The following is a 25,820-nucleotide window of genomic DNA, read 5'->3' on the forward strand; positions in this document are numbered from 1 at the left end:
GACAGGAGCCCATGTATGTGCGGCAGCAGTTACGTTGTACGGCTTTATGAAGGTTCTAGATCCTTTCCCTAGGCTGCCTTTCTGGCTGGACGTCAGCTGACTGGAAGGAAAAAGAGTCCGAAATATTTACAAAACAGGCTGAGAAATACGCAAAAAAGGCTTTTCCTCACGTTTTAAAAACGCTTCATAGTTTCGTGAATGATTCTACAGTCAACCATAAAAACCTCACTTTTATTACCATGCATTCCTTGCCACACACCTGCACACCAATCAGGTCCCCGAAAGACAGCCTATTGTATTATAATGCAATTAGCTTACAGCAGGTGCTGAAATGCACGCTATGCCCTCTCAGTCCAGGCAGTGCTACATTTACTTCATCCTTCACTAGGTGGTGCCAGTGAGTAGGTGGGATGATGCTGATCAGCAGTTATCCCTGCCAGATCGCGTGTAATCATTAATACCCCAACAAAAGCATCAGTGTGGACCTGCTTGTGATGATGAGAGCTACATTGTGTTCCAGGAAGCTGCAGGACAGTCTGAACAGTCATGGTTCCATGCAAATGTGCCGACCCGGATCGATGGACGGCGGATTCACGGGCAGTGCTGCTGACATTGAGGCTGTGGCCCAGCATTTCATCATTCGACCAGGAGCCCCAGAACACCTGCGCAAAAGGAGAAGTCTTTGGTGACAAAGCTCTCATTCTCCAGTGTTTGTGGTGGGCACTGTCGACTCACTGTGGGTTCCTCTGGTTTCTACAGAGCGCTGTTCCCATCGTGGCTGGCCCAGAGCATGGAGGTTTCCCGTAGGGAAGCTCAGGTGTTGACTGGCATCCACAGGACATGAGTGACCTCTAGGTCTTTCCTTCATTCCCTGGGGAGCTCGTCAGCCCAGACAGCTGACAGAGGAGGACGTCAAGTATTAACCTACATGATCAGATCAGTGGTCACCAACTGGCAGACCAGACCAGGACCACATCTGGACCGAAACACAGCTGAATCTGCTTTGTGCGATTGAACCCCCAAAGCAAAATTTATTGCTAGATGACCCACAGTGGAGGTTGACTTTGTGTTGCTGATGGAATTTTGGAGGGAATATATATCCCTTGGGGAAAAATAGTTGGCAACGCCTGGTGTAGATTATGATTTTCCCAGCATGCACTGGGAAAAGCTGAAATTTAAGAAATGATGTCACGCATATGACTGGGGCCACTGCAGGAAACAGACCCTCACCCCCAGAATCATGGTGCATCACTCCGAGGCAGCAGACACACATTAAAATCTTGCAAGAGAACGCCTGCTGTACTCTGAGCTGGTACAGACAGAACCATCAAACAAGAGAGTGAAACCTCAAGGAGGGGGGAGGATGGCTGTTGCCCCCACATTGAGGACGCCTGACTGGTCAGATACCACAGTGATGCCTTAAGAGGCACTAACACAGAGATGCAGTGCTGATGTTCCCTGTGGCTTTCCTGAGCGTGCCTGTAAGGGGGAGTAGCCACGCCTCAGGAGGGGTCGCGCCGCCCTGCTGGGCCAGGTGGAGGTACTGCAGCCTGCCCCCCCCCCCCCCCGAGGGCAGTCTGACACCAGCTGGGGCAGACAGCTCACTCCCCACCCCACTGCTGTCACCATGCAAATGGGGGCCTGGATCGCCACTTTGGAACAGCAGTAAATTACTCTTGACAGTTAGAAATAAATTGTTCCCTGATGTGAAGGCAGAACTTGCATGCAGGGGCTCAGATGTGTCAGAGTAACCTACATGTATCTGAAACATATGCACATATGAACAGCTAAGAGAGCGAGAGAGAGAGACAGAAGGAGACGGAGAGAGACCGAAATGTTGCTCGAACCCCAGGCCACACGCACTCAGCAAAGCAAACATGACGGATAGACTGATAGAAGCAGGCACACCCTCCCTGGCCCATGGCTATTGACAGACCCCGTTACCCTGCACCTCCCCGCTACAGTCTGGTTTTTCATCAAAAAGGGTCCCAGATCATCGGCAGGCTGTGTCTCAGGGGCGGGGGCTGTGCTGTTTCTGAGGTGAGTGCTTCTGCGATGGCAGTCCAACAGAGCCTTCACCTCCAGCAGGAGATCAGAGCCTCGAATCTCTCTGCCCCGGAGGAGATCAGAGCCTCGAATCTCTCTGCCCCGGTGGAGATCAGAGCCTCGAATCTCTCTGCCCCGGAGGAGATCAGAGCCTCGAATCTCTCTGCCCCAGAGGAGATCAGAGCCTCGAATCTCTCTGCCCCGGAGGGAGATCAGAGCCTCGAATCTCTCTGCCCCGGAGGAGATCAGAGTCTCGAATCTCTCTGCCCCAGAGGAGATCAGAGCCTCGAATCTCTCTGCCCCGGAGGGAGATCAGGGCCTCGAATCTCTCTGCCCCGGTGGAGATGAGAGACTCGAATCTCCTAGAGAACGCCATTTGTGGCCCTGCTGGCACTGAATCAGCTGACAGCCTTGAGCTTTCTGGCATGTTGAGATGCAGACACAGGTAATGCCACATCAGATCCACAGCTGCTGCTTCTGCTCTTTGTAATGATCTAATTACTTAAGGAAAAGGATGTCATGTCTGAGCAGGTCATGGCATAATCTTACGTTATGAATTAGCATTGTTCTGCAGATTATGACATTTCGCTGTAGGTGGTTTGCCACCCAGTGCATGCTGAGACAAGATACCTGGCAGTGAAGTATGCACTGAACATGAGGGAGACGAATTGCATTGTGGGAAGCAACAAAGGTGGACGGCTGTAGTTGGCGTGGACAGAAGGAGCAAAAATTGGCAAACCGAGAGATTGGCTTGGGGGGTGGGCAGAGGCAGTGGGGAAGGGGGGGCAGGCGGGCAGAGGCAGTGGGGAGGGGGGGACAGGCGGGTAGAGGGTAAGGTCCGGCTCAGTGTGTGGAACGTGACATCCTCCCCAGGCGCTGAACCTCACGGCCCCACCGTGAATCTGCTGCTTCTGTCCCCTAAAGACACCTGGAATAAGTTTCCAAACGTTCCGCTCTGTGCGTCAAGCCTCAGTGGGGATGGGGGGGGTCACAGGGGAATTGTACCGTATCCAGGCTCCGTTTGGGTCACTAGCCATGCTTCCAGTTAACCTCTAGTCCCTGGACTCATTATATTCCCATTAAAGAAACAAACAGACATAGACTAGATCGATCCAGTCACTCTTTGCCACCTTCCTCCTCTTTCCTGAGCCTCCAGCAGCGAGTCTAAGATGGCCGCCCATCATCCCAGCATGGCGAAAGTCTCCGAACGCAGAGGCGTCTGGCCAGATGACGCTGACCTGTCAGGAGTCAGACAGACCACATTTCTTCAGGGAGACGTGGGTGCGGCATGTGTACGCACAGAGGTGCTGTGATCCCGGCGTTTATCTCCTTATCACAGCACGCTGAGTGGCTCATTCTTATCCTGGTCCCTCTACAATCCCAGCACAATGGGGAACCATCAATTGAGTCTCACATGGGTCAGCCACGGAAAGCACAGGACGGGGCAGAGATAGCCCATCTGAACCCCGGGCCTGCTCTGGAGACAGCCTGTGTCGCTGACGTGTTCAGCTAAAGGCCTTTTATAGAGATAACGTTAGGAATAATCTAAGGTCCTTGTGGATTTGTCCAACACAAATCGGACCTCTGAAGTGCTCCACGTTACAGCCCTCTGCAGTAATGGTGGAACAATGGTACGCTCAGCGCCAAAACAAACCTTACATTTTCTGGAACAAGTTCCTCCATCGATCCGGCGGCCATGTTCCATGACTGGGGATTGTTAGCCGTAGAGGGGTCAGGTGAGAAGCAGCAGGCCGTACATTTAAGAGGAACTGGACAATTGTAGTAGGTAAAAACCAAAACCTATCGCAAGGAGATGAACTGTCCTAATCACTGATGGTTATTATATCTCTACATATACTTTATGTGTGAAGTGGCATACAGGAGGGAAGCCTTTGGAGAGTGAGAATCACTTTTTCAGTACTTCATCATGGTGGGAGCAAGGGATATAATAGCGTTTCGCCGACTTATGTTATTCCAAGACCAGCAGGTGTACAACGTGTTAACTGCCTCGGTCCGTCACTGTCCAGGTCACCCAACTGTCCCGTTTCGCTAATCTCTGTGAGAGTCTTCGGGCCGTCCGTGCTTCGCTGGCACTTCGCTCCGCTCCACCGAAGCCGAGGCTTGGCTTTCTGGATAAATGGTTTTTGCCGCTTGTTATTATTTGTCGTTAATTTTTGACAGCGTAGCCACTCTTCAGTTATTTCGGAGCAGAAAACGGAATCGGTGTCTTCGGACATACTTTAAGCGACTTTTACGTGACATACATAAAATACTCACACATATAATATAATATAATACAATATAATATAATATGTAAGTATTTGTGGTTTAAGGATTAACTGACGTTCGTTGCCTCACTATATCTCTTTTCAATATTTTTATTCAGGATGGGATTGCAAAATCCAGTTAAATATCGTCTAATAGCCTCTTTCAAGCAGTCCTCCACTTAGAATATCTCCGTGACAGAACACAATCAGAACACAATACAGTATTTAAGTCAGGGATCTGAAGATAGTTGATAGGGCAATGCGTTCAATGCACGCTTGACGAAATTAATTTATTGCCCTTCTCTCTCTGACAACAAACTTCCACAATGAAAATACCGCTCCGAGGAAGTGTTAAGGGCAGATTTTAATTGTTTTGCTACAATACGGTTTTAGTGCTGGCAAACTGCTGGTCGGTCTAGGCGTTTCGTGAATAATTTGGAGAGGAGATGAACGATTTTTTCCAAGTACACTAAATGTCTTCAAAGAACAAAGACCCCGATAGGAACAATCAATTGTTTTTTGTTATCCCGAGATCCGACTGTACCATCTTTTGGCAAATATGTACGTCCTCTTTTTACTGATTGTCCGTGAAACGCTGCTTGTCATCTTTGTGTATGATTGATCCTATTTTACCAAAACGAATGAAGACTATGCCTAATAAGAGATGCAAATTATATTTGGGCATCTGTTGTTCAGTTCAGCGGTTTGCGTCAGTACCGTAGCCTGATCAGTAGCAACATTTGTGAGGCATGATGATAAAAAACAAAAACGCCGTACATAAAATATTCATTTCAGCATATGATACACAGTATACGCCACGCTTTGTGTGGTTTACCGTATTTAATCACTGACTGAACTTTTCCTCTTCATTTCCCACCGTGTATATTTCGATTTGATTCTTATAAAACAGCCGTATATATTGGCAGTTTTACCTAGTTGATGTTTTCGCCCGTTCAACGTGTGATTGCGGGAGGATTACCTGTGGGCAGCCACGACGTTGCTTTACCCACGATAAAGACGGCAGCCAAACGACATGCATCCATATTATATTCTGCATTTTTTATTATTCGTTAAGTTCATGCTATCCCAGTTTTATAGTTGTCGGCATTAAAATGTAAATTGCATCTGGAGGTGTATTCATCTTAATACATATTTTGTAATTATAAATCCTTTGTTTTCTTTAATTGCCAGATTCACAATTCGTAAAAATTAAAGATCGTTTAAAAGACGCAATAATAGCAATGGCAATAGCAATAATAATACGATACAATCTATTATTATTATTTATTTTATTTGCACTATTGCAGTGGTAGTATACATTGTTCTGTGTTTAATATAACAGTAGGCCTGTCATTCATATTAGGCCTACATAAAGGTGTGAATTATAATTTTATCATAACACAGTCACCATACAATTGCCAAGTAAGCGGTAGTAATCAGAGCAATATTACGGTCTCCCACGGTGATTTTCGGAGTACCTGCTTTATAGAGCCAGTACAGGTGCATCGCCGTTCCCGTTTCCATCTGTTTATTTCCGGTCTTTTGGTTTAAGTCATCGAGTATTCCTTAACATGTGTGAGTAAAATGTACACAAATCGCTTGCATCATTGGTAAATGATAACCTCTGCAACATGGTTGTATTTTAAATTTTATCTTTGCATGATGCCGGAAAATTATGTCAAACTGATATATCCATCCTTCCGCGCCCTTTCTATATGAATGGGTTTGCCCATGTATTTGTGGTAGTTAGGTTTTTTCATTCGATATATTATATTAGATTATTTTCTTAGAGACGTCACGACATAGGCCTACCTGTCACACAAAGTGCATTGGAGTTATTATATAGGTTATTGTTTTATGAGCGCCTAGTATATCGTTCACCGTTTAGCGCCACATTTTGAAACGTGGTCTCGCCGGTCAGAGAGATCTCCCGACTTATTCTGTGCACCTTGCGGGCCATTTTGTAGCGTTTTTCTCGCGCCGGAGGGACTTGTGCCACCTCCCGCGCGCCATTGTGCGTCCTGAGCGTTTGAACTGGCCGGGATCACAGCCTGATCTGTTCTGGGAGAGTGTGCCTGCACAAATGTTTATTCAGATAAAAGGGGGTATTTTACTAATCACGGCTTTAACATCACGCTGGTATTTGTTGCGAACATAGCTTGCAATTTAATGTGCACAAGTGTCAAGCTGCACTTTCATTAAAACATAGCTACAATCTAATTTTTCGCAATATTACATTATATCTTATTCCATGTAACTGTAATTTATTGATATATCTATGGCTTATTTATGGCGGTGTGATTAATTTGTTAAAATTAATTAAATAAAGAAACATTAACAACCTGGTATTTGCCGCCCACTACGCCAAGACAAGTATTTATGTATGTATGCATATATGTATATGTAGATGTATGCATATGAAACTAATAAAATCTAAAATGCAGGCTTACTAAGGAATTGTATTAGAATTTTATATAATAATCACTAGGAGAATATATTTCTTGTTTTTCACTTAAACATTTGTTTTGCGCATTTAAATGGGTCATACAAAAAAGAACTTTCCCATTAAGTCAATTAATTAAATGGTAATAAAACCATGATTGATTCTTTCTAGAGGGTTGTTGACTAATTGGTGCGATTAAATTGGGGTCTCCGAGTTTATGCATGAAACCTGATTTACGTACATATATTTTCAAGGGCAGCGTGCGTTTTACCTAACAGCAACAATAACAACAACAATCATGAAATAATAACGGCGATAATGGTCATAATAAACCATGGATACGATACCACCCCTTTTAAGAAAGCGTTTGCCCAACAAGTCCAAAGTTCACGTAAAGTTTGACAGATAACCGAAGCCAATAAAAGCGCCGGAGGTACTGTGTAAACACTCCGTCTACCTGCCACTCAGTCAATACGCTTACTTTCCCAGCATTTGCATGCAGGACAAGCCAGCCCACTTATTGCTGTTTTATATCGCCGGCCCTCCTTCAGGCATCATGGCAAATTAAATCATTCTAGCCGACAGGCAAGCTCGCGACGACCTCCAAGCAGGTGCCCTTTGGAGACTCCCAATTTCAGGCTCTGAGGCTGGAGACGAGGGAGTGAGGCAGAGAGAGAAAGGGAAAGGGGGGAAAGAACATCTCGTATCTCTCTCTTTTCTATATATTTTTCTCCTCTGTTCTTTTTTGTCGGGTAACACTGAGTTTTAATGCTCTCCAAAATGGTGTCGAAGTTGACACCTCTTCAGCAGGAGCTCCTGAGCGCCTTGCTGGACTCCGGAGTTACCAAAGATCTTCTCATCCAGGCTCTGGATGACATGGACCCATCACCAGCCGGCTTCGGAGTTAAAATGGAAAACTTACAGATGTCCCCGCCGGGGTCGAAAATTAATGGGAGCGATTCGGACTCAAAGCCTGTGTTCCATACACTGACCAACGGCCATAGCAAAGGGAACAAGCTTTCGGGCGACGAGGGCTCTGAGGACGGGGACGATTTCGATACGCCCCCGATCCTGAAGGAGCTCCAGGCCCTTAACACGCAGGAGGCGGTGGAGCAAAAGGCTGAAGTGGAAAGAATGTTATCGTGAGTAGCATATTTCACAATGAAATTTAATGTATATATAATAGTGCATGGACTTTAAGAATTAATTGAACTAGATTTAAAAAGTTGAGCGTTATACTTTATATTTTACAGTTGTAGGCCGCGAGACAATCCGACACAATCCGACATGCAGCGTAACAGAGTATTATCCGGCGTTAAGTCCCAGGTCGGGGCAAGTGTCATTGTATTATTCTCAGGCCTAAGATGGTGAGAATGTCAACGGCAGGCAAAAATGTGATTTCCAGTGAAAAAGCGCCACTTTCTAAAGGGGATTTAAATGTTCCAGTGAGACATGCTGGTAATGACGTTTTTCATATCGTTGTATGCACATCAGTTTGCAAACCCAGCTGACATCTTTTGTGTGACATCCTGGGCCAAACTGACTTTTAACTTTGGAGAGATATTTTTTTATTAAACATTGAACACTAAAACATAAGGGTGTGATTTAATATCCATAAAGATGAGGTCTGGCAAAGGCCATAAGAAAACGCATTTCTGACTATGTGTACACCCCCCCCCCCCCCCACACACACACACACACACACACACACACACAAAATCATAGAATATTAAATTATATAAATAATTAAAGACAGCAAGAGCGTTTGTACCGATTGTATCCACGTCATGTCCGTATCGAGATCCCAGATACTTTCAGCCCACTACCCGCTCACTTCTGCTGGGTTTTCGTGTCCGCACCCCGCCGCAGTGACTCTTTGGTTGTGCGGGCTTCGCATGAACGTTATTATATTCTAATATTTTCTGCAATACGCCCCAATCCATTCACTCAAGCCCTATGGGATGATACCGAATTGTAATGAATTTAATATATTGTCCCGGCCAGTTTCAATGGTCACGGTAGGCCACAATTTAGATGTTTCATTATTTTTTAACAAACTTGATTCAGGCAAATTTACAGCGTCATTTATTCGTCAATCGAATAAATACTTTCAACTGAAACTTGAAAATTCTAATGATGTTCCTGGTGTTTACATATTTAAACAACGCGCCAACACTGTTCTTTTCGTATTTTGGTTACTAATTATCCACATCGCGTATTATTTTTTTACTATTCCAATTATCAACAGAAAGCGACTATTTATTATTAACCAGTATCGCTAGCGTGAAGCATTGGAAACTACAATTGATCTGGAAACATGTAATCATTCATTTTACTTGCATATTCGATTGTAATTAAAAGTTTTTTTTCTCGCCACAGCATTAATAATTATAGGAGAAGCAATAATACCAAGAAACGAAAAATATTGTTAAATTGTAACTTGTAATGTAGATTATTTATGTTAAGCGGGAGCGGTTGTTTCAGGTGCCATTATTGATCACTCGTGTTTTTAATTATATTATCATTATTAGTTTAGTTTAACATTTTGTATGTATGTGTATGTAATATATATATATATATATATATATATATATATATATATATATATATATATAATCTCAAAATCTTTTAAAGTGAGCGTAATTTAATAATGATACTCTAATATTGTTGCTGTTGTAATTATTATTATTGGTGATGGTGGTTTTACTTCTTCACTGAATGTATGCGCTCAAAATATACATTTCAAACATTTTTCTTCTTATTGGAATTTTGAAAAAAGGTTTCTTTATTTTCCAGGAAATGCATTAATGTAGTTGCCACTCGCAATAAGATAAACAAATACAGGACATCGTTGAAATTAAACCGAAAGCACGTGTGCTTAAGTTATTATTAATTTTATTCTATAAATCATCTACTGAAAGATACACAGTAGCGTACGATTACAGTGAGCAGAGATCGGGTTATTCATTGTCGAACGTTATAAACCAACATATCCAGACTCACAGTGTTAAATGTCGGCATTCTCCAAAACAAACAACAGTGTTGATTTGTGATCTCCTACGACAATTCGCCACTTAGTCTAAATCTGATGTGAGGGGTAAGTGTTAATTTTTTTGCTGTTCTGGCCTGAATGCAGTTTGACAGGGTCGTGAATTTTCATTTAGTAGCGCGGTATTGTGCGGTGAGATCTCCAATATGATGTATCGATTTTAAGGAGAAGATGTAGTTTTAATTTTTTTAAAATGTGTATGTAGTGTCGTCTCCCGATTTAAAACGTAAATTTCCAAAAGATTCCCTTTTAAACATATTATGTGAAAGGATCATAATTAATTTTCTTGCATTTGATGTTAGGCCTACATTTACATTTAGATATTTGCGATGTAAAGAGACGTTAAATGTATTTTACAGATATTAAGTCTAAAATAAAAAATATGAATAATACTTTTCCTAATTAAATCGACTCAAATAATTCCAGTAAGACTAGGGGAATATCTTAATAACCAAAACAGACTGTTTGTGCATGTCGTATAGTTTGAATAATTCATCCAACTTACACGAAAAAAATATTAACTTGCTATTGGTAAAATTACCCCGTTTTAGCATAAATAGGCCTATAATTTGCCACGAATAGGAAAAATAAGGAAAACCAGACTGGTGTTCTTTTGACGATCCAATTTTCATGCAGAAACACAGTTCTTAATTCTAAATCCACGCGCATTGTCTCGTTGAAACTGGTAAGAAGTCCCCCTTAAATGCGTGTTACTAAACTTTAAGTTTCCTACACCATGAATTAACGGCCGGTCTGCGTTTGCGGCTCAATAGTTTCCATTTGATGTGAACAAGAGACACTATCTGTGACTGTTATGAAACTCCAGCGGATTTTTACCAGCGAAATGCAATCAGTAACCTTTGGAAGTATTTACGGCCCGTGGGATACAATGATTAACGATCGTTTATTAGTGTACTTCGCAATTGTTCTTGCGGGTCTGTCTTTAAATCATGGTTACTCAAAGAAAGTCAGAGACTTAATAAAGTCTTTTTCTCTAGTGTGCGGTACTAAACTTTTATGAACACTTTGACTATGGAACGGAATCGATCATAAACAAGCGGATGCCTATAACTAATGCAATACTTTATCATAAGTGCTACTGCTCCAAAGTATTATCCGTGCGGTTTTTGATGTGCATCTCTTCATCATGCGTCACTTTAACTAAGATATTTCTGTCTGTGCTCTTTACGCCACACCGCAGCGAGGACCCGTGGCGCGCCGCGCGTATGATCAAAGCTTACATGCAGCAGCACAACATCCCTCAGCGCGAGGTTGTCGACGTCACCGGCCTCAACCAATCGCACCTCTCCCAGCACCTGAACAAGGGTACGCCCATGAAGACGCAGAAGCGCGCGGCGCTGTACACCTGGTACGTCAGGAAGCAGCGGGAGATCCTCCGACGTAAGTGCAATTATTTTATAAAAAGAACATTTTATCAGACATAATTAAGCGACAAGTATAAAAAGAAGAACTGGCTATTTTGAGGAAGTATACAAATATGAAATATTTTCCCGCAGTACTGTTTACTGATTGCATATCACAGACTGCTTGTTGTATAATAACGTCAAAAATCGTTTGATTTTGGCTTTTTGTCCTGTCGTGACGTCAGTGTTTTTGCAAAAAAACAATATCCAGAGCTTTCCCATATTTAGTTTGGACTTGAGTCCATGAGTGGATTCAGCTTTCAAAAAAAAAAATCCCAAAGTTTTTGTTTTCTGTTGTTTGTCATTGTATTTCTTTTAAAAAGTCACAAATTGATTCTATATTTGTGTTGTCACATAAGTTGGATTCTAGAAACACATGTTGTACTCTCATGAATAAACAAAGTAGAGTTAAGCCATTAACCCCAAGACAGGGTGACTGGTCCCTCACTGATAAAAATGGTTAAATAAAATTCAAGTTCATATTATAGCTCATATTATAATGACGTGAAGAGAGTGAAGGTCGGGAAGGGGGCGTTATCCTGAATGCCTTATGGAATTTAAATCCAGTCCCCACACCAATTCCACAGGTTGTGATGTCACATTAACAGAGGGAAGGTTCGTTCAGTTAGAAGTTGCCGACGTGGTTTGTTTTGCCGTGCGTTCCGCGTCCTCCTCGTTCCTGCTTCTCTGCTGTGTGCTTTGCTCGATGCCCTGTGACCCAGATTGAATCTGCCCTTTCTTATTTTTCAGAGTTCAACCAGGCAGTGCAAGGTTCTGGCAGCGATTTGACAGGCAAGGGCAGTCAGGATCAGGTCCTGTTCTTTTTCTCAGAGTTCAGTCAGTCTGGGCAGAGCCTGGGGCAGCCCGGGGACGAGGCAGCGGGCGTCGAGCCCACTTGCAAGAAAATGCGGCGCAACCGTTTCAAGTGGGGGCCGGCGTCCCAGCAAATCCTCTACCAGGCCTACGAGCGGCAGAAGAACCCCAGCAAGGAGGAGAGGGAGGCGCTGGTGGAGGAGTGCAACAGGTGAGAGTCTCTAGATCCGAGCACCAGCGAGCTCTGCTGAATCTGCGCCTGGATCACTGACATGACCCCCCCCCCCCTCCTTTCTACTCCCCCCACAAGGGCAGAGTGCCTGCAGAGGGGTGTGTCTCCCTCCAAAGCCCACGGTCTGGGCTCCAATCTGGTCACGGAGGTGCGTGTCTACAACTGGTTCGCCAACCGCCGCAAGGAGGAGGCATTCCGGCAGAAGCTGGCCCTGGATGCCTACAGCGGCACCCCCCACAACCTGAACTCCCTCCTGTCCCACAGCTCCCCCCACCAGCAGCCCAGTGCCTCCCCACCAGACAAGATGCAAGGTAGCGCTGCCCTGGGCGCGGCCCATCACTCTCGATTTCGTGCTCCTCGTTGACGACCCTGATCCTTTCACTTATGTTAAACCCCGACTTCTACCGGCTCAGGGTTTCCTCATGGCGGAGAGACAACATTGTTTTTTTTTTGCTTTTTGTTGTGAGGAACGGTTGGAGCAGGTCGCTGAAAGAATAGGCAGAGGGGGAAGGAAAGGGCGAGTGAGTGCCTTTGTTATTCGGATCTCCGCAGCAATCCGAATTGTACCTGCAATCTCCACCCCACAGTGGGCAGGCTGAGCATGTTGTGCCCTGGGATGTGGAGGTCGGGATGAGGTCGGGGAGAGTCCCCTAAATTCTGCCGGCCAAGGCGGCAAGGAGTCCTGGAATAAGAGGGTTCGTTTGAGGTCCGTCGGGGCCACTCACGGCGCTGTGGTGCGTGTCGGCTCTCGAAGTGCAGGGCCCGCAGCAGCGCAGGGCCCGCAGCAGCGCAGGGCCCGCAGCAGCGCAGGCCAATCGGGCCATATCAGGGACATGAAAGAACTTGCTGTGAGCTGATGTCACTGGACGCGGGTCTGCAGGTGGGGAGTTTGTTTGCAAACGAACTGTTTTCCAGCACACCTGACCAGTCAGTGACCTCAGGTTCCTGGGGGGGGGGGGCTTACAAGACTCCCCTCGCTCTCCTTCCTACTGCATCAGCTGTTTTTCAGCGTCCAACCTGCTCCGGACAATAGCGCCCCGCGGGGCTCCCTTGCGTTGTCATGGTGCTGCCTGCATTATGCGTGCTTAATTGACAATTAAATCCTTCGGCTACTACATCTCCCAGTCCTTTGATAAAGGGGTCCCCCCCCATTCAGTACCCTCCCCCTACAGGGGGTCTTATTGTCTGTGGTGTATTAGAAGACTGCAGTGACTGTAAACTAGGTTCATTTATCTCTCTTGGGCCTGGGGGGGGAGGGAGGGCTTTTTAAAGACCCCCCCCACACACACACACACACTCACACAGAGCAGAGTGGCTTGGTCATAGCACAGAGGACACCAGCAGGAGCTGTCTGTAGAACTATTGGTTCCATTCTGGTCTGACAGGACTGATGGCCTGGTCCAGCCTCCACCTTATGCTGGCCCTCAGAGATGGTAGAGGGAACTGGGTTGCTATGGAGTCGGCTCGGATGGTGGTTTTGGGTCGGTTTCTTAGCAACATGGGCTGCCAATCCCAAACTTGAGATCAGGTGGGTCGCCCTGCCTACCTTTTTGGAGAGGTGGGTCTTCTGCCTGGCGGTCAGCAGGGCTTCTGTTAAGACCCTTGTTCTCAGCTCCTGGGTCAGCCAGCTGCCGGTGCCAGTAGCACTCTGGGAATGGTCCAGAGCGAGTCCCAGTAAGTCCGGGTCGAGGTGAAGGTCCTGCCCGCGAGAGGCTGACACGTCCCCGAAATGCGATGTCCTGTGCAGGGCAGACAGGCAGGCGGCAGAGGTCCGGGCCGTGAGAGGCTGACACGTCCCCGAAATGCAGCGTTCTATGCGGGGTGGTCAGTATAAGCTCTTTGATAAGCTCCACAGCATTGTTAGCTTTGGGTGAAAGTCTTTACTTCTTTATAGTATGGATATGCTCCAAAGTTAAGCCATTTGGTTCCTTTGTTGCCCGTGTTTCTCCATGTTCGACCTGCTACCCGTGGTCCCCTGCATCCTCGCTCAGCTGAGCCGGGGTATGTCTTCATCAGCATCTGTATTTTCCGGATGAATTTAACTGTCTTATTAAGCGCTGAGTCAGCAGATGCTATGAACACAGCTCCAGTGCTGCTGCCATGTTTACGAGGCGAATACGAATCAGAAGTCTAAGACTTCTGCTGTCTTGAGGCGAGTTAATTACATTGACATGGAAGTCGATGGGACCAACACAGACCCAGTGTCTTGTGTATGTTTATGTGTGTGCTGACCCCCCCGGGTCACAGAGGCCTCACCGTGTCCTACCAGTGTCTCTGATATGCAGTGGGTCCACTAAGGCCCCTGCTGAGGAGAGGGGGGAGTCGGTGTTTATACTACATGTGTCCTGCAGAGAGCAAGGGGGGCCTTCATCCCCTACGGCAGCTGCTCAAGCCCCCAGCAGCAGTTCCCTGCCTCTCCCATCTCTCATGAGCCCCCCTCCCTGCTACCCGCCATTTGAAGGTCGAGAAATCGATGTGAGATACTATTTGCGTGTGTTGATGGACATTCTGACTGAGCAGGCCTGCAGTAACGTAGGGCCCGACTGAGCATGCCTGCAGTGACGGAAGGCCCAACTGCGCGCGCCTGCAGTGACATGGGGTCTGACTGAGCACCCCTGCAGTGACTTATGGCCCGACTGAACGCACCTGCAGTAACTGAGGGCCCAACTGAGCGAGCTTGGACTGATGCAGGGCCTAACTGAGCATGCCTGCAGTGACGGAGGGTCCAATTGAGCACACCTGCAGTGACTGAAGGTTTAACTGAGTGCGGCTTTAGTAACACGGGGTCTAACTGAGCATGCCTCCAGTGATATGGGGTCCAACTAAGTGTGCCTGAAGGACATGTGGTCTGATTGCAACATCCTGTCTATGGTTGACCGCCACAAACTAATGGCTGTAGATATATGTCGAAAGTCCGTGTAGAATTCCAGAAATGACGGTAGTGGCTAAGGCTGGCCGGTAAACTACGGCTTGGCTCCTGACCTCTGTACCTCTGTCAGGTCCACATTGGTCCCAGGAATAAAATTCCACAGCAAGTGAAGCTGATCCGAGCAAACTGACCTAGGGTTAGTATCTGTTTATGGTCTGAATTCCTGCTGCGGTTGTGGTAGGCGAGCCTGCGCCAGGCTGCGGGGGGGCATAGGGAGGACTAGGCTCAGGGCCAGCAGACATCCCAGACATCCCTCTCCAGTGTCTTGTTTTGGGGGGGGTGATTGGGATGTAGCGGCTGAACAGAGAGTGAGGTTTTTTTGGGGGGACAGGCGTGACGATGCTGTAAAACAGCATCTTTACGAGCCATTGTGTCATCCATGTGGGGGTGAGAGGTTTACAGCCTCTTGTCGCCATTGACCAGGCGGGGGGGGGGAGGGAGGTGTGGCAATGTCACTCGGACTCATTAGTAAATACTGTGTGGAATCAAGGTGAAATGAAGTGTATCCTTAGCTGTGATGTGTTTTCTGGCTTTAGTAAGGTTCTGGACGGGCTAATTACATACGTGAGCAACGGCGTGTTGTAGGTGAGCTGTGTGCTATGAGCAGGTCAGGGATGGCCTACGTGTGTAAACACGCTTGTCTCTGGTCAGACGAGGCTGCGCTGGGCCGCCAGCCGCTTCGGGACAGGAATGCACCTACCGCGGACAGTGTCTCTGGAGCCCAGCTGTTTGCTCTGCTGCTATCTTGCCGGGCTTGTGGCTCAGCAAACAGCCGCTCAGCGGGGCTGGTGCGGTCATGGCTGTGTGGCCCCTGGGCCATGGACCCGGGGCCCATATGCGGCTGAGTGATATGACAGCTTCATAGCTGTATGTGTCACGCACGGCTCCTTTTGTTTTCCGTTCATCGATCAGGTAAAGATCTGACCGTTGTGGGTGTGTGTGTGTGTGCGTGTGTGTGTGACGTGGCCTTGGTGTGCTGGGCCTGATAGCTCTGGCTGAAAAGCCGTTTCTGTTTGCTCTGCTGTCTGAGTCACAGAGTGGCAGCGAGGCCGGCCGACGCCTCTGTGACATCATCACTGTCTGTCCGTCTGGAAGGCCTCCCAACTCAAATTTCCACTCTTTCCGTATAGGGGTCCGGTACAGTCAGCAGGGAGCCAGTGAGGTCACTTCCTCCACGACCATCAATCACCATGGCAACAATGCCATGGCTACCAGCCAGTCTGTGTTACAGCAGGTGTCGCCGGGAGGACTGGACCCCGGCCATGGCCTGCTGTCACCTGATGCCAAGATGGTGAGCACGGAGGGCCTCTCTCAGCCCTGATAAGATAAGCAGGGCCCCTGTGTGACCCCACCGGGCCCCACTGACAACGGCTCACAATGGGACCACTGTGCAGAGCCCGCTCTGTTTCAGCTAGGGGGGGCCCGGGCCCAGCGCTGTGGGCTGGCTGCCTTACCTTGGGTCTGTGTGTCTCCCCCCGCAGATCCCCGTGTCAGGCGGAAGCCTGCCTCCTGTCAGCACGCTGACCAACATCCACAGCTCCCACCACCCCCACCAGCAGGCCCAGAACCTGATCATGCCCCTCTCCGGGGTCATGGCTATCGCACAGAGTGAGCAGCCGGTTTTTTTTCTGCCATTACCTTCATTTACTGGAATTCTCTGGTTTAAGGCTTGGATGCCAATCCCCGCTGGGAGAGCCGATGACAGCTGACGTTCATGCCCCCCCAGGTCTTAACACCTCGCAGGCGCAGACCGTACCCGTCATCAACAGTGTGACGGGCAGCCTGACTGCCCTGCAGCCAGTGCAGTTCCCGCAGCAGCTGCACAGCCCGCACCAGCAGGGTCTCATGCAGCAGGCGCCCAGTCACATGACCCAGCAACCCTTCATGGCCGCTGTTACGCACTCACACAGTGAGTACGCCACTCCCCCGCATACGGCCTGATGTGCTCTGTGGCGGTCATGTGACCTACCGGCTGTTTCTCTGTTCCCCTTCCCTTCCCTTTCCTAGTGTACCCCCACAAACAGGAACCCCCCCAGTACTCCCATCCCTCACGCTTCCCCTCCGCCATGGTGGTGACAGACGCCAACAGCATCGCTTCCCTTGGCTCCATGTCATCCAGCAAGCAGGTCAGTCACCGGTGCCACGTCCCCCTCAGGGGCCCAAATCGGGCCCAAATCAGGCCTCCTTGGCCAGTCTGTGTGGTGAAGTCCCGGTCCCCATAAGGTCCATACAGTCCCTCTCTTTACTGTGTCCATCTCTTCACTGTGTGCTTCTGCACTGAACGTGATGTGTTGTAGAAGCTTGGGTACCTGGGAGGTTGGCACAATTCCCCATAGCTCTTAACCTTCTGTGTTAATCCTGGCAGAAAGATGCATTAACCAGTTTGGCTTCATATTGTATTAGGTGCATAGCTGCCCCCTAAAGGTGCACTTGTGCTAACTCCCCAGGCTAGCTTGCCTGGTCTTAACTTCTCATTGCTGATCTTTTCCTATACAGACTTGGCACGTAAAGAGCATGGATTGCATGTCTTGGGGGCTGGGGGTGTGTTGACCTTGTTTGACAGCCTCTCTAATCCCTGTCACATCAGGAAACAGCTGTAAACAAGATGGTGCCATTGGGGGGTCTCTCCTGGGTAAATACGCCGTCCGAGCGGCCCGGTTTGGCTTTGCACTGGGGCGGGGGCATGCCTGGGAGAAAATCAGCACCACCTTCTGTTTTAGGGTGATTTCACCCAGTGACTCTCAATCTCTCACTGTCACCTGCTGAAGGCCACCACAATCGCAGAATATCACCTGCACTGCCGCCGGCACCTGACCAAATGTCATGCCTTCTGGGTCATTTAATTTCCCATAATTCCATGGGACGTCATTGTGCAGATGAGATAAACCCCAGATTGCTTTGATGCCAGTCTGTTCTCGTCCCACAGATAACCTTGATTTGAGGTGCAGCTCTCATTCAGTCTGTAATAGATCACTGAAAGGATTGCTGGTGGTTACCGTACATGCCAATGCGATGCATTATGGGAAATAATGCATGTAAGGGCGCTCTGTTATCAGGCTGCCTCGGCCAATCGGTGGTCGACTCTCCTAGGCAGTGCAATGGCTCAGACTGTCCCTACTCATTTGCTCCCTCCCTCAGGTTCAGGTGCCCCCCCCCCACTGGAGTTGCCCCTGCCTTTGCTTGCCTGCTACGGACTTTGGGGGGGGGGCTGCAGGCAGTGGGAATGTAGGCCTTTCCCTCATTCTACCACCTCTTCCCAAGGCACTGTTCCCTGTGACTTTCACACCCGCAGTTTCCCACACTGCACCTGTGTTCTTACGGGCACCTGCAATTGTCACCTTAGCCAGACCCCCCCCCCCTCCCAGCGCCCTCCTGTCCTCTGAGACTCCTGCCACTGAGAGGATGATGGGTAGTCAAATGTAAAAGCAGGTGTCAGCCAAACCTCAGCTCCTGAATCGCTGGGCGAACGCGGCAAGTAGCGCTGAAGGGGCTACTGAAGCGTGCCGGGTGGCTGTGGGTGTGAGGCGTGCCCCCTACCCCCCGCTGAGTGGGCATATTTGCCCGTGGGTCCTCCTGGTCTTATCAGGCTGTGTATTTGGCCTGGGTGGTGCAGATTCAGGGGGAGGCCGCGCTTGCAGACGGCTCCTCCTTTATTACCTGCTTGTTTGCTGAGACCACCTGCTCACTGATGCCCCCCCCCCCCCCACCGCCAGTCAGAGACTTACCTAATGACAGCTGGTCGCCCACCTTTATCAGGTGGGGCTGTTTGCTGGCCTGTAGGTCAGCACAGGGTCAGCTGCCCTACACCCACCCCGTGAGTCGAAAAAAAGCAGGCGAAGATCAGAAAGAATTTCAGTGGAAACACGGGCCTTTCATTACAAGGAAGGGAGTGTATTTGGTCAGGTGTGGCATGTGGTTTATGGCCAATAGATCCGCCGTGGCCTCTGCGCCCAATCCGTCACGCGCCGAACTGGAATGAGACCTTTCCCCGGAGTGATTCCGCAGCTGTGATTATTGGCCGCCGATTTGCCAGCACTGCGGCGTCTCGATTGCCGTTGGTGGCCTGTTTCCTGTTTTTGACTCCCTCCTGTCCTCTCTTCTCGCAGTGTCCTCTGCAAGCCTGGTGACCACACATACCTGACTTCCTCGGCGCCAGGCAATGGGAATGCGCCCCTCCCCAACCCCCCCACCCCCTCTCGCCACGGCGACCATGCCAGCTTCTGATGACCGACTTTCTGGACATTGAGGAGCGGTGGTCTGGCGCTAAAGACCACTAAGGGCCTAGCAGGTGTCGCCACATGGGATGAAGAACAAGATGGCTGAACGAGCCAAAGGAATGGGACACTGCAGGGCTTCCTGCGGAGCGTGGGCTTAGGACGCAGCCGCTGCTCTCGGAGGCGTTTCCAGAGGAAAACAGTATTTTTATTTTCTATCCTGCAAACGGAAGAAGGAGAGTGACCCTTCTTATGCTATCTGTGTTAGAGATATTTAGAACAAGGTGAATAGTCAGATTAGGCAGGAGATGTGTGGGTGCATGTGCATGTCCATCCCGAGGCGGGTGGGATGGGCAGGCAGGGGGGGACACCCCAGATGGGTGGTGGGGCTCCCATCCGAGCTGGCTGTCTCAGAGCCATCGCCATCAGTGAGACTCCAGGGGGAGGAAACCTTGTGAGCGTATGACAATCAGTAACCTGCCCCCATCACCGTGGGTCACATGACTGGAGGATGACCTCAGCAGCTTCCCCTTTCCTGTTCAGTTGTACCGAGTCTTCCATGTGACTTTCTATATGCGTCCATACCTTTGAAAGTGACCCTGGCAAGAAATGCCCACCGGCCCCAAATCTGGATGTTTCTGGCACTTTGCGTGATGGAAAAAGATCTATCTGAAGAGCGTGTGTGACCAATCAGTGAAGGTGCCGTCGTGGGGTGACAGATCTGAACCTGAATGTCACTGGTCACGCTAAGATGTCCCTCCCCCCTTCATCCCTTTAGGGTTTTTATCAGTTTAAGTTTTTCCGGCGTGTAAAGAGATGAAGATTCGTAAGTGAAGGTGAAGAGGTGATTCTTGGCGGATGAACGCATCGAGAATCACTAAAGAGACCCGGCTGAGATCGGAGAGCGTGGCCCCACACCAGCGTCCTCAAGGCCAATCCTGCGATTAGGGGGTGCGGCCCACAGTTTCAGGCGGCCATGGCTGGATCAAACCCACTCGGGGCCGTGAGCAGCCTGTGGGCTGATCTGTAGATGGCCCTTTTAATTTCCAGCTGCGCGAGTCGTCGTCTCGCTCCGTAGCAACACAAACATTCGGCTATTTCCAAGCAAAACAGTAATTATCAGGACGTAATATGCTGGGGGGGGCGAGAGATGAAAGGGCAGCGATGGGTCCCGATGAGTCTGAGAAATGCCCCCCACCCCCCCAGCACCCCCGCATTAACAAACAGTCTCGTATTCAACCTCTAAATACCAGGAACCCTTAGGTGGAAAAAGGAGGCAGAGGAGGTTGGTTTAAGGGGCTTTCTGAAGGTGTATTTGTTCACCTGTTATGGGGGGGGGGGCATGTCATGCTGCAGAAATTCCTGCGGGTTATAAATAAAGGGCTAGTTATAGGTTCAGGCATAAATTGTCCCTCACGTCTGACTCCAGCATCCTCACGTCGTCTTCTCGGCGACCAAACGTCGCTCTTACAAAAAGGTCACGGAGCTTTTCCTGCCATCCTCATTTATCTGTGAAGACCTGCCATCTGATTGGGGTGGGGGCGGGCTACCGGGTTATACCGTAGATGGAAAAACACCACAAATGATTATGTCTTTGATGTATTATTTTTGTATAAAAATGGAAATCAAACTTTTAAAATCATTATTTATACTTTGTTGTAAAGTCATTGTTTCAAGTAAAACTTTTTTTTTCCAAATAATTGAATGATGGTTATTTTCATTTGTGGGGTGTGGTCATGTGATTCCTCCATTGTCCCCATTGGGCCGCGTGCAGCCAGTGTTGAAACCGGGGCATTGAGCTCAGCTCCATGGCCTTGGGGCAGGTATGTCTTCCTTCTTTTTTTTTCTCCCGTTGACCTTTTTTTCGGTAGGTCGTTTCCTCGTGACGACTTTGTTAGGAATGCTCGTAATTGACCAGGTGAGCATCCAGGCTCCAGCAGATTCTGTTTGTTTAAGCTCTCTGATCTAAGAGCGCTGTGTGTGAGAGATGTGTGGGAGGCAGGGAGAGTGACGGAAGAGGACGTCGTCTTAGTTGAAGCTGAAGCTTATGGTTTGGAATATGTGGATTTCGTAAGGATTTCGTTGTGCTGTGAACGGGCCAGTATGGACTCTGACTGACGTGGGAAATTCTTTGCAAACTAGTGTTTCCGTTGTTTACAGTTGAAGCAAGCTGGCTGACAGTTGATTTAAGGTGTCAATGGAAAGGTGAGCAGTAGCTCTGAGGCGCCCGTACTGGAGAAGCGAAGGCTTCCTCTGATGTTTCTGAGGTCAAACAGTGGACGGCCCTAGTACCATGCTGGAAACCAGTCTTCTGCCTGTACTGTGCTGGTCCATTTCCTCCCCATCCTCTCGCCTTCTGAAGACAGTGACCCCCACCCCCCACCTTCTGAAGGCAGCTCTCCTGTGGCAGTGCCCCCCCCCCCCCTTTGTTATCATTGCCTCCCTGGTGTGGGGGAGGGGGTAGAAATCGCCCTCCCCCAAGCCAATGAGGATCAGACTGAATCACGTGGCCCCAAGCGGGACCCGATTAATATGAGATACTTGCCCGTGACTCACAGATGCCCGCCTGAAAGCTCATATGTGAATCTCCTGTTTGTTTTGGTTTTTTTTGAGGGTGGGGGCTGCTGCCCATAGCTAGACTCCTCAGGTGTGAGAGTGCGACATGCGAGCTTACGAAAATACCTTTGTCCCTTTCCTTATGCACTATTAATAGGCCATAGCCATCCAACAATAATTTATGCTTTGTGGATTTAGTTACGTATAGTTTATTATAAATTATATATTTCTCATGCATCGAAAAACACACAAAAGTTCTTGTCCTAGGGCCCAGACCAGGACAAACATTTGGAAGATGGATGGACAAAAATATGAACTAATTTTATGGAGCCAGATTTGGCGCCCCCTAGTGTTGTGCTCCCCAAATACTCAATTAGATCACTGTGAGAAGCCACCCTTAGCCTTCAGCTACCATCACAGCGGACGGAGGTTGGGAGGTGCCTCAACCTGCAGCAGCACAAGTAGGCATTATGTGCCAGGACTGGCTGCCTGATGTGAATATTCAAATCACCCCGCTTAACAGAGGCCTGCTGCCGGCGGGTAGGCACCATTCCCATGTTAGCAGCTACCCGGGGCTGGTTTGCATGTTATTTGTCTATCATTGTATGGACAGGGTCAGTCACTGCTTTGTGTTTTCCCCCCTGCCTCGATGAATGGTTAACTGTCTCTGCAAATTCCAATGGGAAACTGATTCGATGTTTTGCTGTGTGGCCACCTGGATTAAAATGGAGGGCGGCAGACCTGTGACGGTGACCAGAGGGTCACGTGGTCGGAGAATCGTCCCAGTGTGCCGTGGCTAGACGGGAATTTAGTTCGCTTCGGAATGAACGCAATCTGGTTTTGCTCTCAGGATTGGCACTGGGGCACCGGAACTGGTTATTGGTGTGCATATGGGTTCCTCCCAGAGGGCCATCCTGGGTGAACTGCAGGGTTGAGGGGTAATGGGCACAAAGAAGGCCAGGGAAGCCCCTTCTGAAGACCGGACCTGGGGTCTGGCCCTGTAGTTGGGGGACTTTTAACGAGCTGCTCTCTTTGCTGTCACTGTCTCCAGATTCATACAATTTTTTGCCTCCTCTCAGGCATTCCAGATTTATTTACCTTCAAGAAAATAAAGGACCATTGGATGTAGATACCCTAATTAATCTGCCAGCAGTTGTCCCGCATTGTTCCACCTATAAGAAAGCTGTACGGTAAGAGAAAGCGATGTGGTTTGAGGCAGCTTTTAGAGGCAGCTTTTAGAGGCAGTATTTAGATGCAGTATTTAGAGGCAGCTATCAGAGGCGGCTTTGGGGCAGTGTGCTGGGAACAGGGAGGCCGTTTCCTCCTGGGCCGTTAGTGACGGTGCCCCATAGCTGGGGAGGCAGAAGCCCCACTGGGCAAGCTGCTGTAATCCTCTGATGTTTCTGTGTTAGGCTGTCAATGGAGTCTTTGATTTTGCTCCTGGGGAGCCACTAAAGGTCCCGGAGCTTTTCTCAGTTTAAAAGACGTGCAGAGCAGGAGGGAAATGGGCCAGCGGTTATTTAACATTGATTTGCTACAAAAGAATGTCTGTACAATCATTCAGAAGTCAGTCAGCCTAATCATTTCCATTGAACTGAAGCACTAACCATTTGCTACATGGTAGCATTTTTAATTCAGATTCTAGATATTGACACATTATGGTCAAAATGTTAATCGGGCACATTTGTATTTTAGGAAATCCCTGTTTTGTCTTTATAAAAGAAATTTACTTAAAAAAGTAAAAGCTGGACTTGGGCTTTTCTGCTTCTTAGCACGTTAGTTGGGTGTCTCCGTCTTCCACAGACATTCTGGAATTTGCAGTCAGTGTCACATGACCACCCGCTGTTCCCAAAGTTCCTTCCAACATAGTCGCGGTTTGAAATCAAACTTCTTTAGATTGTCACAAGCTCTCGGCAGAAAAAAAGAGTAATGGATTCTTGTTTAAAAATGCATTCTTCTTTTGCAACCCAGCTTTTGTTTCCCAGGGTTTTTTTCAGGGTTAGGAGGTGTGGTGGGAGGGAGGGAGGGGGCATTGTTAACCAAATTCACCTGCACCCCCCATTGTCCCTCTATTCCCTACCCATTTGTCACCGTGTCGCCTCTGCTGGACCTGGGGCCAGGGAAGCCCAGGTTAATGACTGCCCAAGCATTGTCCACCCCCCCCCCCGCCCCACCCTGCCAACTCCAAAGATCCCGAGAGGGTGAAACACACTAAGGGAGGGAAAATGTACAGCAGCAGAATGTGTTAGCCAAGGAAATTTAGGCTGACAAAGGAAGGCTACAGGGATATGAGGTTGACCTGCATTTCCTTGCACGTCGGGTTCTTTCCACACGCTAAACAGTAGGATCGCTTGTGAAACAGGACCAGCCATCCTCAGCAGCGTTTCCAGTCGATTGGTGCATAACCAGGACACCGGTTATAGAAAGAGGCTGTTTTTAGTGCGAAGCCCTGCCAGAGGCCTCGCTGATGTGTACTGCAGTGCGTGAGAGCGTAATGACCGCAACACGGGGGCGTCGCTCAGACCGAAAGGCATCAGAGGCTCTGCACAGAGACCTCATCTGTGTGAGCGTCATCATACTGAATTCTCCTTCTCTGAATTCACGATGATTCTCAAGCTCACAGCACGCGATCTCAAATGTCTGAGCCTAAACGAATCGTTCAGGGGTCGTTTAGATTCATTCTGGGGCTTCAGCTGAATGCTTCACCATGCATCTGACTGCAGCATCTCCTTCCTACATAAACACGTGCAGCTCGATGTTGAGTGACCTGAGGGAGACAGTATGTCTTGGCCATTTAAAGAGGCTTCTGGAACTTTGAAGGCGTGAATCCTCAGGGAGATTCCCTTAAATCTTCCTTTAAATCAGAGCTAGATAAGATTTTAACAACTCTGAGCTATTAGTTAAGTTCTCTCCAAACGAGCTGGATGGGCCGAATGGCCTCCTCTCGTTTGTAAATTTCTTATGTTCTTATGTTCTTAAACAGGGCCCCGGTAACCCGAATGTCCCTGTGAAGTGACTGTACAGGTTTATGATTGAGGTTTCTGAAAGTAAAGTGGTTTCCTAGGCACGGCTACGGGCAGGGGCACGATATAGGCAGCTGCCTAAGCCCCAGTCTGCACAACTGGGCCCAGAAAAAGTACTTGGTTAGTTAAATCTATCAAGAGAAATCTGCCCCCCCACAAGCCTGTGAAATCGACCGAAGGGGGGACCCTCTTCCACAGGTCTGCCCCCCGAAATGTATTCTTGGCAATGGGCCCACCCAGAGCCTCTGAGAAGGTAGATCTGGCCCTGGCTGTGGGGTGGGGCATAGCTGGGGGGTGGGGGGGTCAGCCAACAGTGAATGGAACACACGGGGAGCAGAGGGACTGCACAAAGAGCCTGAAAGGGGTGTGTTTTAGCGCGACCACTGAGAATGGGCACTACGTCACTTCCAGCTGGGTGCAGAGGGGTCAACGGACGAGGCCGCACGGCCAGAGCCGGGGGTCAGGGGGCCGCTCTCGGCCACGGCTAATTGGCGGCCGTGAGCCGGCCCACCAGTTGGGGGGGGCGAGGTGTCACGCTTTGTGAGTCATCATGTGACAGAGCTGAAGATGTATCTGTCTTAGCCTCCATACAAGCCCCCCCCTAATTCTTACAGAGACTGCCCCCCGAAACCTCCCCAACAAATAGAACCACCTTAGTTAGCTGCCAGCATGGGCAGATTCTGTCTGCTTGTCTTCTTAAATTATTAGAATTGGAATCTTCATCGCCTCTCAACCAAGGCTGGTGGAAACTTGAATTGGCACAGCTTGGTACTGTAGGAGACACTATGGCAATAAACAGCTGTCAGTTAGGGGGTAATACTGAA

At 48.7% G+C, this 25,820-nt stretch overlaps 1 protein-coding gene across 4 annotated transcripts; it reads left to right on the top strand.

Moving 5' to 3' along the window:
• Positions 1-7,209: 7,209 nt before the first annotated feature.
• Positions 7,210-21,117, top strand: hnf1ba (HNF1 homeobox Ba). Of its 4 annotated transcripts, XM_048981985.1 has the most exons (10): positions 7,210-7,898; positions 11,007-11,206; positions 11,980-12,253; positions 12,353-12,585; positions 16,334-16,494; positions 16,685-16,811; positions 16,930-17,112; positions 17,211-17,329; positions 17,791-17,835; positions 19,310-21,117. In XM_048981985.1, the coding sequence occupies exons 1-10, from the start codon at positions 7,525-7,527 to the stop codon at positions 19,328-19,330; spliced, it is 1,737 nt and encodes a 578-aa protein (XP_048837942.1). In that variant the 5' UTR covers positions 7,210-7,524; the 3' UTR covers positions 19,331-21,117. The 4 variants fall into 4 exon arrangements, with proteins under 4 accessions (XP_048837942.1, XP_048837939.1, XP_048837940.1 ...); XM_048981982.1 differs by having other exon boundaries at positions 17,791-21,117; XM_048981986.1 differs by lacking the exon at positions 7,210-7,898 and adding an exon at positions 9,423-9,853 and having other exon boundaries at positions 17,791-21,117.
• Positions 21,118-25,820: the final 4,703 nt, after the last annotated feature.

The sequence above is a fragment of the Brienomyrus brachyistius genome, chromosome 17 (genome assembly GCF_023856365.1).
Source record: "Brienomyrus brachyistius isolate T26 chromosome 17, BBRACH_0.4, whole genome shotgun sequence".
Taxonomy (NCBI): domain Eukaryota; kingdom Metazoa; phylum Chordata; class Actinopteri; order Osteoglossiformes; family Mormyridae; genus Brienomyrus; species Brienomyrus brachyistius.

What these genes read in the sequence shown, in the direction of transcription:
- hnf1ba (XM_048981982.1), top strand. Translation starts at nt 7,525, where the DNA reads ATGCTCTCCAAAATGGTGTCGAAGTTGACACCTCTTCAGCAGGAGCTC. An exon ending in GAAGTGGAAAGAATGTTATC is followed by an intron (nt 7,899 to 11,006) that starts GTGAGTAGCATA and finishes GCCACACCGCAG; the next exon opens with CGAGGACCCGTGGCGCGCCG. An exon ending in CCATGTCATCCAGCAAGCAG is followed by an intron (nt 17,330 to 17,790) that starts GTCAGTCACCGG and finishes CTGTCACATCAG; the next exon opens with GAAACAGCTGTAAACAAGAT.